The sequence below is a fragment of the Diadema setosum genome, chromosome 7 (genome assembly GCF_964275005.1).
Source record: "Diadema setosum chromosome 7, eeDiaSeto1, whole genome shotgun sequence".
NCBI classification, from domain to species: Eukaryota; Metazoa; Echinodermata; class Echinoidea; order Diadematoida; family Diadematidae; genus Diadema; species Diadema setosum.
Window position 1 is genome coordinate 30,076,947 of NC_092691.1, and position 13,211 is coordinate 30,090,157.

Below are 13,211 nucleotides of genomic sequence, written 5' to 3' on the forward strand. Positions count from 1 at the left end.
CATGTAGTGATATGCACGTTGCATCAACAAAGCGATGCGCCGCCGTGGCCGGGTCCACCGGCTCCCCGTCGATGCAGCGACGCGCAGCCCCGGCCGCTGAGGCACCCAAGCGGGGGTGTCCCGCGGGCCAGCAGGTTGGCCTTGGCCAGCAATCCGCGTTGTCAGACGCGACAAAACGTGAACCTCCACACTTCCCTGCTACAGGGCAAGGGAATGATAATCAGGTCATACAGGTTGAAGTTCGAAGTGGCTCTGTCTGTAGTCTGATCAGTGAAACTGCAGCTGATATGCTTGGTTTAGAAATCCTTGTCGATGGGTCTGGATATGAGGATTACATTGATGTACCCCTTGGTCACTCAGGTGATCTTCCAGAGCTTGATATTGTTGGTATTGTTTCGTGTACATTATACCACTATGAGTGTGACTTGATGTTTAACGGTTTCGTTGTGGATGATCATGTGATGAATGACGGTGTCGATGTGCTCGCAGGTGCAGATTTCATGGAGCAAAATGATATTGCTGTTCGTCCCTCGAAAGGTCAGATTATGTTTGGAGATGATACTATGTACACTTACAGTGTCAGCGATCGATCCGCTGGCTATGATTCACGTAACACTCGTCACGCACAAGCCGTTCATGTCAGTGTAATGGAGAAGGAGATACATGCGCATGATTACAATGAGTTTGAGTGTGAGATGGAAAGTACAGAGGATGCTGAAGCAGAGTGTAATTCACACAGCATGCAGCCTGAAGGTGTTGGTGTAAGCTTAATGGTGAAAGAGGCAAAAGTGCAAGATCCAGGGTTTGAATGTGAGATGTGGAATACAGAAGATGAAGTAATAGAGAGTGTGTTACCGAATTATGATGATGGACAGAGTGAGATCACTGCTGTGGACAAAGGCGATTGGTTTGAGTGTGAACAGAAATATGGGACAAATTCTGACAGTGATTCATTGACTTTTGATCCTGCAGGTGTGGTTGGCATTGAAGTCTGTGATGTTGAGAGTCCCAATATGGCCATTCCTTCCACTGAGCCAAGCTCTGTTACTCCGTCCACTGAGCCCTGCTCTGTTCCTCCCTTCATTGAGCACAGCTCTGTTCCTCTCTTCCCTGAGCCCAGCTCTGTTCCTCCCTTCACTGAGCCTAGCTCTGGTCCTCCCTTCACTGAGCCCAGCTCTGTTCCTCCCTTCACTGAGCCCAGCTCTGTTCCTCCCTCCGCTGAGCCCAGCTCTGGTCCTCCCTCCACTGAGCCCAGCTCTGATCCTCCCTCCGCTGAGCCCAGCTCTGTTTTTCCCTTCACTGAGCCTAGCTTTGTTCCTCCCTTCACTGAGCCTAGCTCTGTTACTCCCTTCACTGAGTCTAGCACAGACATTTTCATGGGCAATACAAACCCTCACACTGACACTGACATTACATTCACAGACACTTCACACCAACCACAAGTGAATTCACACATACACTCACAGTCTAACAACCAAGGTCAATACACGCCCATTGACAATTGGTGTAATACCTACAATGATCCTCAAAGTCACAATGAGCAGTACCAGTTTGTGGAAGCTACCTTGCCTCAAGGTTTCTCCAAGCTTCTTCCCAGTCAGACAGGTGAGGATGCTCTTCCTGTCACGGATCATGTCCCTCTACCCAAGGTGTCAACCCACATGGACATGCGTGTATTTGGCATTGATCGACATCGTGCTAGTCATGGTTCTGCCTGTGTGGAGAAGACCACCGCGACATTCACCCATCAGCCAGTCGATGTCCTCAGTACTCGTTTGCAGGGTGAAGTACCATCTTCTACAGGTTCTCCGCCTGGCTACTACCTCACTCCTGATGATGCCTCTCCCTCCTACACGCCGCCAGACAGTGAACACCAGTTCATGGTGGTCTTCAGCGTGGTCACCAAAATCCAACCAGAGGGTTTTCCTGCCTACAACAATGCTGTTCGCCTCCGCCTCCCTATGGATGACGTTGGCCTCGCCGATCGTGACACACACCCGACCTGGAAGGCTCCACCATGGCACAACGGCCTGTGCCTGTCCCGTTTGTGGTCCGAAGGAGATCCCTCCCCCTCTCCCGATGATGGAGTCTCGCGTACATTCTACAAGATGATCCCCACCGAACACTCATCTGATGATCCCCGAGCTCCTACCCATGGCTTCGCTGATGTGGGTATCATGGATGTCCTACTCCCCTGCGTGCTCCGGATCCCCCATCCCTCAGCACCCCCTGACTCCTCCCGCCCATCAGCGATAACCCGTGGTCCTCCCATGCCCCTGTCTCCTCCAGGTTAATTGGTCATTTCAGTTGTATTCTGTACCCATGTTTGTAGTGTGTATAAAGGCGCACAGTGTTAGGTGTGTGTTTTTATAATTCACATATTTCCACATGCATCAACTGTATGTATCGTACGTTTTTATACCCACCTTTTTGTCATTGCGATAGGTAAACTTACATTTGTAAAATTCTTTGGGTATCATTTGATGTTTTGATCATTTTGTGAACCCCTTTTTTTTCGTACAGTTTTCTGTTTTGATTTTTCGAGATCTGCCTCTTTTTCAAGTAAAGGTTTTTTGCCCTTTGGACTAAAATGCAATGTGTGTTTTTGTAATTATTACCACTTTGGCTATCAGGCAAGAATATGGTGCCTTTTTTGTTTTTAGTGTTCCTAGTATGGCAGCTATGTACTACTACACTGTATTTCATTTTATACCAGCATTTAACCAGACATGTAGATAGACTGGACATGTACGATTTTTGTCAGGGTTGATGTCAACATATCGTTGACTGTGTCTGGCAATGCACAAGCCTTCTAGTTATTTTAATGTTCATTATTTCACCAGTTTCATTTTGACTCACAATAAGTTTGTCTTTGCAACCTGTGCAAGTACATACAAATATCTCATGCTGATGTCGTATTTAGCTAGCCTAAGATTATATTACTTGTCATTTGTTTTTATTGATGGTCATAGATTGTTTACTGACCTAATGTATAGGACACATGAGTGGAATCTACTGGTATGTATGATTTTTTAAAGACAGTACACTTTTGTATTTGTCTGTTTGCTTTTTCGGATACATATGTGGTATACTCATTTATTACTACAAGTATTGTATGTTGTTTTGTAAACATGGAGGATCAAAGTTATGATAATTTTTTTTAATACTAATGTTGATAAATGGTGGCAAACTTCCTTGCTGCCTGATTACTGTCCATGGTAAATTAGACTTGTATGACCGTATACATTGTATGTTTCCAGTACAGTGTTACACATTTGTAGTGTTATCATGCCCATGCCCCTTATTAGCACGGTTTTGTTAATTTTTCCCATAAGATTGGCACATATATGTACAGCTTAAACATACTTACCGGTATGTATTTTTACATAGTGTGGTTGTCTGGATTGTTTATTCACTATTATTGAGCAGGATTGATTCATGAAAACAGAACAGTGTTTTCCAGGTCTGCCCTGGTTATGTTATAATCCATATCCAGTTATGTTTTTATGAGTACCATGTACATTGCACGTGCTCAACTTAGTGAGGAATTTCATGTTTTATTCAGATGACCATGTATACTTAATGTATCTGATTATGATTATATATACATGTATACGGCTTTTTCAATTTTGTTATGCTTCACTAGTGTCATGTTAGCGTAGTTAGTTAAGTAATGGGGGAAGAGAAGATATTGGGATACAGTACATGTACACAATAGTGAGTTTGTTGTGAAATGTGATTTGTGTTCAGTTGTTGTCAGAAATCTAGGAACATGTTGGTAATTGAGTGGAGTTTGGTGCAAATACAGTGTACCGGTAGTTTACATGAATATGATGATTTTGTGTTTGTTTTTTTTGTGAAAATCGTAAAGCAAGTCAAGTTACATTTGTGTGTCGATATACTTGTATGCAGAGGTTAAATGGGCAAGATTTTTGTTGGACATTGATAGTCTGTATGATCAATATGTTTATGCATAAGGTTATCAATTGTTTGTTGACAGCGATAGAGTTTTGTTATTAACTACAGTATAGTGATTGTTATCACAGTGATGGGTGATATGCTAACTGTTCAGTTGTGGTTTTACTTAGTGATTAGTTTCAGTTTTTTCAGAGTGTTTGTAACAGAGGCAAGTTTTGAGGTTGTATAAACGTATGATTGATTGCTAATGGAAAGTAATGATTAAGCTGTCAGAGAACAGAGGAAGAAAGAAGAAGTCACGCCAGTATTGGTTGTGTTATATACAGTGTATGTAGTAATCTACGTTTGTGCACAATTGGCCTGCCGTAGTTGTCTCGGCCACGGCAATAAACCAGATCCAAACCTCATCCGAATCGTCTACGGTTTCCCCTTTTATTTACTGGCGTTGGAAGTGATAACGTCAACAATCAAAAGGAGTTGCAAACAAGGGTTGCTATACATTCAAGTCATGTTTTTTTTTTCAATGCTTTCCTCGAACTTCGCTGATGTGTTCTGCTGATCAGCTGCTGATGTTTCTGCACTTATCGAACCATATGCGTGCGTTTATGTATATATTTTGGTTTCTTTCCCCTTTTAATACCAATAATGGGTACTGTGCCATGGTAGGCTTGTGAAAACATCACCTCTTCTGATTCGTATGTGTGCTTTTTAATGAATATCACTGTAAAAGGACCTGGGAGATATACAAAATATTATGTTGACCTTTGTCAGTTTGTTGATTCATGATGCCGTCAATGTCACTTTATGTGCCAAAATGGATATTATGTAAATATACGTGTCATTATTTCATAGTAACGTTTTCCACTATCTTTCCTCAGAGTTATATCACACACCTAAAAAACAGAAAAACCTTCCAAACCGAGATTCTGTCAATGACATTATCTGTCAATCATTGTTGAATTACTAAAGTAGATGATTAATGACAAAGGACATAATGCACGTTCCACTAGACTAAACCAGGGAGGTGAAAAGAATCTCACCTCCCTGATTGAACTTGATTTGCATGTTTTATAGCTCCCGAATCTAACAAAAGATACTACATGAAAACGTGCAAGCTATAAGCTCAATTTCACAGGGGAAGGTGCATTCAAATGTCTTGTGTTATTATTAGTACTTTTTTTACCAGTGATTGACAGATGATGTCATTGAGAGAATCTTAGTTTGCAAGGGTTTTTTTTTTTTGTGTGTGTGTGTGTGGCCGAATCCAAATACATAACCTTATACAAAAAGTAGAAAAAATATCCAAATATACTATGTGATACTTAATTGTAATTAGATATTCTATTTCAACATACGTGATTAGGGTATTATCAGGGAGGTATCACACATACGTCCTTGGCAGTGTATTATATGAATCAATACAAGTTAAAAGGCATTTGCATTGCATAGTTCCCTTAAGCGAAACCACGAAACCACGTGAGACTTAAAATCCAATGATTGTTTCACTTCACGTCCTTTTTTTTAATGACACTTCTATACCATCCTGCATATTTGTCAGAATTTATCATATTCTAGATTCAGCTTATAACAGGATGTGTAATCATGTTAAAGTAATATAAGTTTAGTAAGTTGTGTTAGTTTATGGTCCTCATGGAAAATCTCTGCGTCATAATATAAAAAAAAAAAAACACGAATACTATATTCTACCACAAAACATTACTCCAGTACACCCATACAATCCATGTTATATGGCGCGCATGTGAGTTGTGTCACAATATCAAACTGCTCGATGAACCAATAGAAAATATAAAGAGAAAAGTCATCAAGTACAATTTATCTTCTTTTACTATAATATAGCACTATTTTCTGCAGCATTTTTGGCTTTGATATAATTCATCATTCTCATATGTTTTTCTACTTCTGTTTTAATATCCACCATCACCGTCTGGACTGTATGCATTATCAGTGTAGTGGCTATTTACTGGCAGGAAATGTTTTTGATATGACAGTCTCTCCTTTAAAACCCAGAGAAACACACAAACTTTAATCGAATTGAAATGTCTTATGTAGGCCCACTTATCTTTCATCGATTGGAAACACAAAGGAACGTAGTGCCCTTGCCTTTTATGTTATTCAGCAACCATGTCCTGATAATGCACATCACACGTATTGATTGCATGTATTACCATTTCTCCGCGCTGCATGTACTTATATTATGTCATGCTTAACGTGGGTAGTCAACACACCAATATGGAATCGTGTCTAGTATAATATGTTTTTTTTTTTTTTTGGATGATTGCACAACACTAACACCGTCTGCGAACACAATAATGCTTTTCATGTCATGCATAATCAAGAGGAGCAAAGTAAGACCGACCCAACCGTGTAGCGCGTTGACAATACCAGAATTCAACATCTCGAAAGAGAGACAACAAACGGCAGAACCACATAAATCGTTTCTTTCTCATTCGGGTCTGACATTAAGTAGCGTGTTTTCACAATCCATTAAAATTGTCTCATTGACCCTTGAATAAACATGTACAGCCCTTTGTGGAGCTTTTAGTTAAATGTGATGCTCAAATTGATGAAATTCCGTCTATCCAGTCGAGCAGCGCGTACTTGAACTTCAATAGGAAAGCGACTGACGCCGACTGAGAATCATGTTTTGGTCACTGCTTTTGGTTGGGTTTGCTTGTTTCTTTGTCTGTCTGTTATTGTTGTTGTTGTTGTTGTTGTTGTTGTTGTTGTTGTTTATTCTTGTTTTGCTGCATTTGCTGCACTGGAGGTGGCAATGGACATGCATCAGTGTAAGATTATTGTGTGCGCAAGGTATGTTCCTACAATTCCCCGCCTTTCAATATACCAACTCAACGCATACAAGCTTATGTGTTTGGGAGTTGATCCATTTAAGAGACCTTGATGATACAAATATGGAAATTCGAGAAAGAGTTTGACCGACAAACCGGAAGATGATCTTCCTTTTTAATGAAAGAGAGTAATTACCTAATAATGCAGACATTGAAGCTGGACATAATCATTATCTACAGCGAAACCACCTGTTGATTGAACGAATTAAACATAGATATAATGCATTGAGAAAATAATATTTTCTCACCTGACACGATAGGCTGACGCCAGGAATAGAGAGTTTCCCCAAGCGATTGTGGAGAATTAAAAGATCTGTCTGAGACTTACATGAATGCACTGTGGTTGAAGAGACTATAGCGTTGGAAACATAACTATGTTTGTCCTGTTGGACGGAGACTTCTTGCATGATGATTATGTATACAGTTAGAGAAGATATCCTTGCAATATCCCGAGAGGCCATTGGCAACGAATGCTGGTGACCTCACTTCTTTTCTCAGTTCTCTAATCAATCATTCAAGAAAGAGTCAATGAAAGCCATGTTCTTATAAGATAAACAATTATATCTAAAAGAATCATTATATTGCATATTTCGGAGACAGTGTACGGAAAATATGTGCTAAACGTAAAGCATGGATTGAGTAGGATAGTTGAAAACGTTCTGGAGACAGAAAGCTGTCTTCTTAAGGTTTATTTGGTGCACAAGATAATCACTAAGTCAATGAAATGCCATGCGTGGTGCATTCGGATCTCTGCTGCATGAGAAGCTGCGTATTATAGTGTGTAAATGACTCTATTAAGCAGTGATGACTTTATAAAGAGAATGACTTAGGAAATTCGAGTCTCATGTAAAAGAGGAAACATTTGTGTGTGTGTGTGTGTGTGTGTGTGTGTGTGTGTGTGTGTGTGTGTGTGTGTGTGAGTGTGTGTGTGTGTGTGTGTGTGTGTGTAAGCAGGCGATTGTGCCTCCTCTGCTAAATGGTTCTTTAATTGAAACGTCATCGATCTGCCAGCAAATAATGAATAGTCACGTTGACTATTTTCTGCATCTTTGTCTTCTTTTGTTTCCTTTCCGGCGCAGACACAGGTGACTTTGATGGCAGCTCAGTTCGCTTCGTCGACGATGTCCAACGGGCCACCAGCGCCAACAAGTCAATGTGGGGGAGCGTCGTCAACTGTACACTAAAGAGTACTGACGAGTTTCCCTTACACCTCTTTACTACGGAGCAACTGCGACATGGAGCCCTGCTCATCCACCTGCTCGTCACCGCCTACATGTTTGGGGCCATTGCCATCATCTGCGACGACTACTTCATGCCTGCCTTAGAACTGACTTGCGAAGGTTAAGACAACCACCTCCTCTATCTCTACCTCCCCCTCTCTTAGTTTTAAGAAAATAGACCCCTTCCCTGTCTCTCACTTTGTCTTCAGAAAAGTTTATAAATTTAATTGGCAGGATTAATGAGGGGGTAACAATATAATGTCATTTATCTATGTACAATACGTACGTGACTGCGAGTAGTCAAAACGGGCACTTCTTTTTGCAGCTTTAAATGTTCATTTCAATGATGCATTCAAAATATCTGGTACACCTTTCTCGATTAATCATCAATACCGATTGTTCAAAATTGGGGACAGGAATGCAACATAATATGCCCTCAACTCCATTGTGCTAAACTGCCCCACCAGAGCAGGTTGGTTCATAGCGGTACGTGTGTACTATAAACGCTTGCGGCTCCTATATAGAGGATCAAAAATATAACCCCTTTTTTATCCTTTCATTGATTAATTAATTAATAATTGATTCATGCCTTTTTTCATCCTTTTAAAGGGGGTATCTTTAAAAATCTGGAACAAGCATAATATGTGTATAGTTGAGTACCTGCGTGGGACGAGGTGGAGGCGGGGTATAAAGATCAGACATGTCAGATGGGCCCCTCGTGATTGCTATTCTGGCAGCGCCTGTATAGCAGTCACTATATAGACTAAGTAAAATTTCCTTTAATCTTATTCGTTATTAAAAAAAGAAGAAGAAAAAAAGATGTGGACTGTGTTTGTTCGGAGCGTTCTCATTGCCCCGATGGATCTCAACTCTTCGCTATATGACCCTTAGTCACATAGTCCCAAAGATCGTAGCAAGGAGTTCAGATCAAATCAATCAATATCAATAATGTCCCGAAAACCACTCCATACCTGTAGAAAAATAAAACAAAAAACAAAAACAAAAACCGAACGGTACATTTCAGAACTCGAAAACACCTCTGCTGGAAATCTTTGTGTGTTTGTGCGTGTGTGTGTGTGTGTGTGTGTGAAATTTCGACAATCTGCTGTCTTTGAATCACAGCAGGAGCTTTATTTACTCACCGACTAAACCGCTCCCGACACGATAGAATTACGAATATGACTTTATAACCGTTGTTCGAGCTCATGACTCTCTTGTGAAATTTCGTATACAACATGATGTTGATGGTGCCATTTTCCTGATCTGACCTTTTCCCATGTTTTTTGTTTTGTTTTGTTTTTGTTTGCTTCTTCAGTGCTGAATCTGTCTGACGACGTTGCAGGCGCAACCTTCATGGCGATAGGCGGATCCTCGCCGGAACTATTTTCCTCTCTCATTGGTAAGGCATCGTTGAACCAATCCGCAGGAAAAAAAATTGTCCTTTTCCTGACCTGAAGCCCGCACAGCCTTTTCTCTCTCATTTTTTTTTTTTTGTGTGTGTACATAGCTTAGATTTTCTTTATAAATATCATAACTCTTTGATATCTCATAAATCTTCGCGAACTGACAGGATAAAATTAAGAGTACCGAGCCAAGACTGAGGAAGGCATCACACATAACCGCCTTAGAGTTTTTAACTGATGGCCAGAATTCTGTAGACGGAACTTGATGAGGATTCAAAGATCCCAAAGGGTAGTAGTTGATATTATAGGGCCTGCTTTCCAAAATTTACTAACAAAGTCGTTAACAAAGTATTTGTCTCATGTTTCATTCTTTTTATCACTTCGTACAATTCTTATAGGTTTCTTCGCAAATGGAACTACAAAACCCATTGCTATCATAACACGACGCCAGAAGGAAACTCGAATAAGATGCGAAAGGATGTAGCCATGGGGTCATTTCAGAAAGTCTTTATAATCATTATAAGTTACTGTTTACTGCAGTTGATGTAACACGTTTAAAGCATACGTACAGTTTAAGGTTGGTTCTTTTCTGATTTTTATCACAGCAACTGCATTCCTATTACAACAATTCCAAAAAATTAAAGTTATGAGCATAAATGGAGCCCCTGGCTCAGAAGATTATGTGCTATATGATATTGTTGTGTTGTGATGTGGTTTATTGCCTTTTACAACTTACCTATAACGAAGAAATGGTCTGATAAACCTGCTGAATAACAAAACGATCTAAACAGCGTTGAAACCATCGCAGCATAAAACAAACAAAAAGAAAACAAAACAAAAGACAAAATAAAAACAAAAAGCAAAAAAGACAAAACATAACAAAACAAATCAAAACCAAAGACAAAACTGTGGAAGTACCTATACGACGCTTAAAATGCCCTGAGAGGACAGTTGTGTGCGCCGTTATGCCATTGTGTGTGCATTTCGTGTTAATCATTAAACTACTGTTGTTGCAAAAATGCACCATTACGCTCAGGGGCGGATCTAGCTTTTTATAAAGGGGGGGGGGGGGTTGGGGACGGTATGCGAGGGAGCGTAGCGACCGAGCCCGAGCGAGCGGAGAGAGCGAGGGGGGGGGGGGGTGGAGGGTGTGGGAAGAGGGGTGTCCCCCCTCCCACAGTAGGGAGAATTTTTGAAAATCTGTGTGTGAAAATGGCGTTTTCTTGCATCTAAAACACCACTATTTTTGGTATAGAGGTCATTGCCAAATTAACCCCCCATGAAAATTTGTATATTACAAGTAAAAAAAAAAAAAAGATAAGATTTAAAAAAAAATGGTCCCCGGATTTCCCCCCCCCCACCCCCTCTAGATCCGCTTCTGACGCTCCAATATTGTGAGACATTTCGAAGAGTTAAGTAGCGTGTATGAGGAATATCATTTCTTGTTTCAACGCTTGGTCTGTTATTTATGTCTGATTTGGGTACATTTTGTTATTCATGTTGACGTCTGCCTGTTGTTGCTTTGTGTTATCTTCATTCTCTCGGATTCGCCATAATTATGAAAATGTGTAGTGCCTGGACGGCATGCAGTGATATAAACGCGCAGCGACATAGACACCTTAGCTCCGTGAGTGGTTATTCTATATCCCATTTAAATCTACAAGGATGCCTGCATTATTGTAACTCCGGGATTGAAAGGTTGTTGAGTTTCATACAATTAGCAATGCGCCCCAGAGTTGTTTGTTGTGCATGGGTATTGTATTTGTGTGTGTATGTGTATGTGTACGTGTGTGTGAGAGCGTATGTGTGTGTGTGTGTGTGTTTTCTTCTTCGGCTGAACGACGTTTGCTTCGCAGGACTAACGGATTTATGGGTTGTATTGTGAGACGCAAACCTCAGTGTGCTTTTACCCCTGCACATTTATACTTATTGAAAGTTACAGTGTAATCTCCCAAGAAGAAACTAAAATGGCAATTCAAATGGCGGGCATCGACTGAACCCCTCCCCCAACACACACACACACATGCTTACAGTGTGCAGGAACACATTCATATTCAACTACACAATAATTCATGTGGACTCATATACACACACGTATTACGCACATCCCAGGTAGGCCTAGGGCTCCATCAGGGAGGTGACACCTCCCTGATATAATCATACTCATTGCGTTATTTTGCTATTGAACGAGAAATATTTCAAGCCATTCAGAAGTTTGTGGGAGTCTTAATTTTACAAAGTTATCTCCCGAGGAAAAAAATATGTCAATGCAATTCGTTGAAAACAGACAACTATATAACGAAGAATCAAGAAATAAACTGGTAATGCATTTCTTTGCCAATAAAGAGTGAGTTTATTCGCCTCGAATTTTCGGTGGCCTCCACCTTCTTCAGGAGTCTCGACAATGACGGCATATAATATGTTATATTTAGAATAATCAACTCAAACTGACTGTCTGCAGCTGTGGGCAGTTATCTGTTTTCAACAAATTACATTGACATATATTTTTTTTCCCTCGATCGGGATATAACCTTGTAAAAATAAACCTCCCGCAAATTCTGAATGGCTTGAAATATTTCTCGTCCGACAGCACAATAACGTCATGTTATAAAAGAGTTAAAATGTCTGCATGTGTGTGGGCTCTATACACCAGGTAGGCGTTCCTTTGGTGACTGTCCATCTGTGCTTCTGATACCAACGGCGTAAATCCATACTGAGGAGTGGGGGGGGGGGGGGATGGTCACCATCACCACGATTACAAGCCCATAACCGGACCGGCGCAGCCTTTTTTTTTTTGGGGGGGGGGGGGGTGGGGGGGGGGAGAAGCTTTGTGCCCCCCTCCCCCCCCCCCCCACACACACTTTACAGGGATCGGATGCCCCACTCTTTTGCATGAAATATAAAGTGGGAGAAAAGTGGCAGCAACAACATAAAGACTTTTTGTTCTTGTTGCTTTTATTTTATTGCTTGTCAGACGACTTTCGGCGGAAAATCAGACCTTAAAAGTATGAAAACATTTTTTTTTTTTTTGGTGGAAATATCTGTGAGAGGGAGCGGAACGACCGAACGGGGGAAGGGTGTGTATGGGGGGGGGGGGTATCCCTCTCCCACACGAGGAAGATTTTGCATTTTCAGACCTGAAATTCAGCGATCTGGTGCTCACTTGTGGTGAAAATTTTGTTTTCTTTTCTTTAAAAAAACAATAAGAAAATGAAATATTCACAATATATTATTGAATGACAAAATCGTGGTATTTCAGCTCTTGCTGTGCGACATCACTGTGAAGGCCTACTAAATAATGGGGCCTATCATCGGCGTAGACAGGATTTGATCTTAGGAGGAGCGGTTATGTGAGGGAACGAATCAAGCGAGGGGGGAGAGTATGGTATAGGGGGGTTTCCCCCTCCTACGGTGAAATCTCTTTGCGTTGAAAATTTTGACATTTTTCAGTTCAAAAACTGCCGTTTGTAGCTATATTCTTCGCTTTGGAAATTAAGGGGGGCACACCAGGCGCAACTGCTGTCAATCACTGGCAGCAACATCAGGAGAATGGCATAGCGGAGCGAGCGAGCATGAAAATTTTAACATTTTACAGTCTAAAAACTGCCGTTTGTAGCTATACTTTTTCGCTTTGGAAATTTAAGGGGGGCCGCATCAGGCGCAATTACTGGCAGCAACATCAGGAGAATGGCATAGCAGTTAAATGCGAGCGAGCGGGGCGAGCGAGCTTGAAAATTTTGACATTTTACAGTCCAAAGACTGCCGTTTGTGGCTGTATTTTGTCGCTTTGGAAATTATGGGGG

At 41.1% G+C, this 13,211-nt stretch overlaps 1 protein-coding gene across 1 annotated transcript in view; it reads left to right on the top strand.

Moving 5' to 3' along the window:
- Positions 1 to 13,211, top strand: part of LOC140230598 (sodium/potassium/calcium exchanger 5-like) — a 63,803-nt gene that overhangs the window by 40,817 nt on the left and 9,775 nt on the right. The window contains exons 2-3 of the mRNA XM_072310740.1: positions 7,865 to 8,125; positions 9,321 to 9,404. Coding sequence (XP_072166841.1) covers positions 7,865 to 8,125; positions 9,321 to 9,404 — 345 coding nt within the window. The remainder of the gene's footprint in view (positions 1 to 7,864; positions 8,126 to 9,320; positions 9,405 to 13,211) is intronic.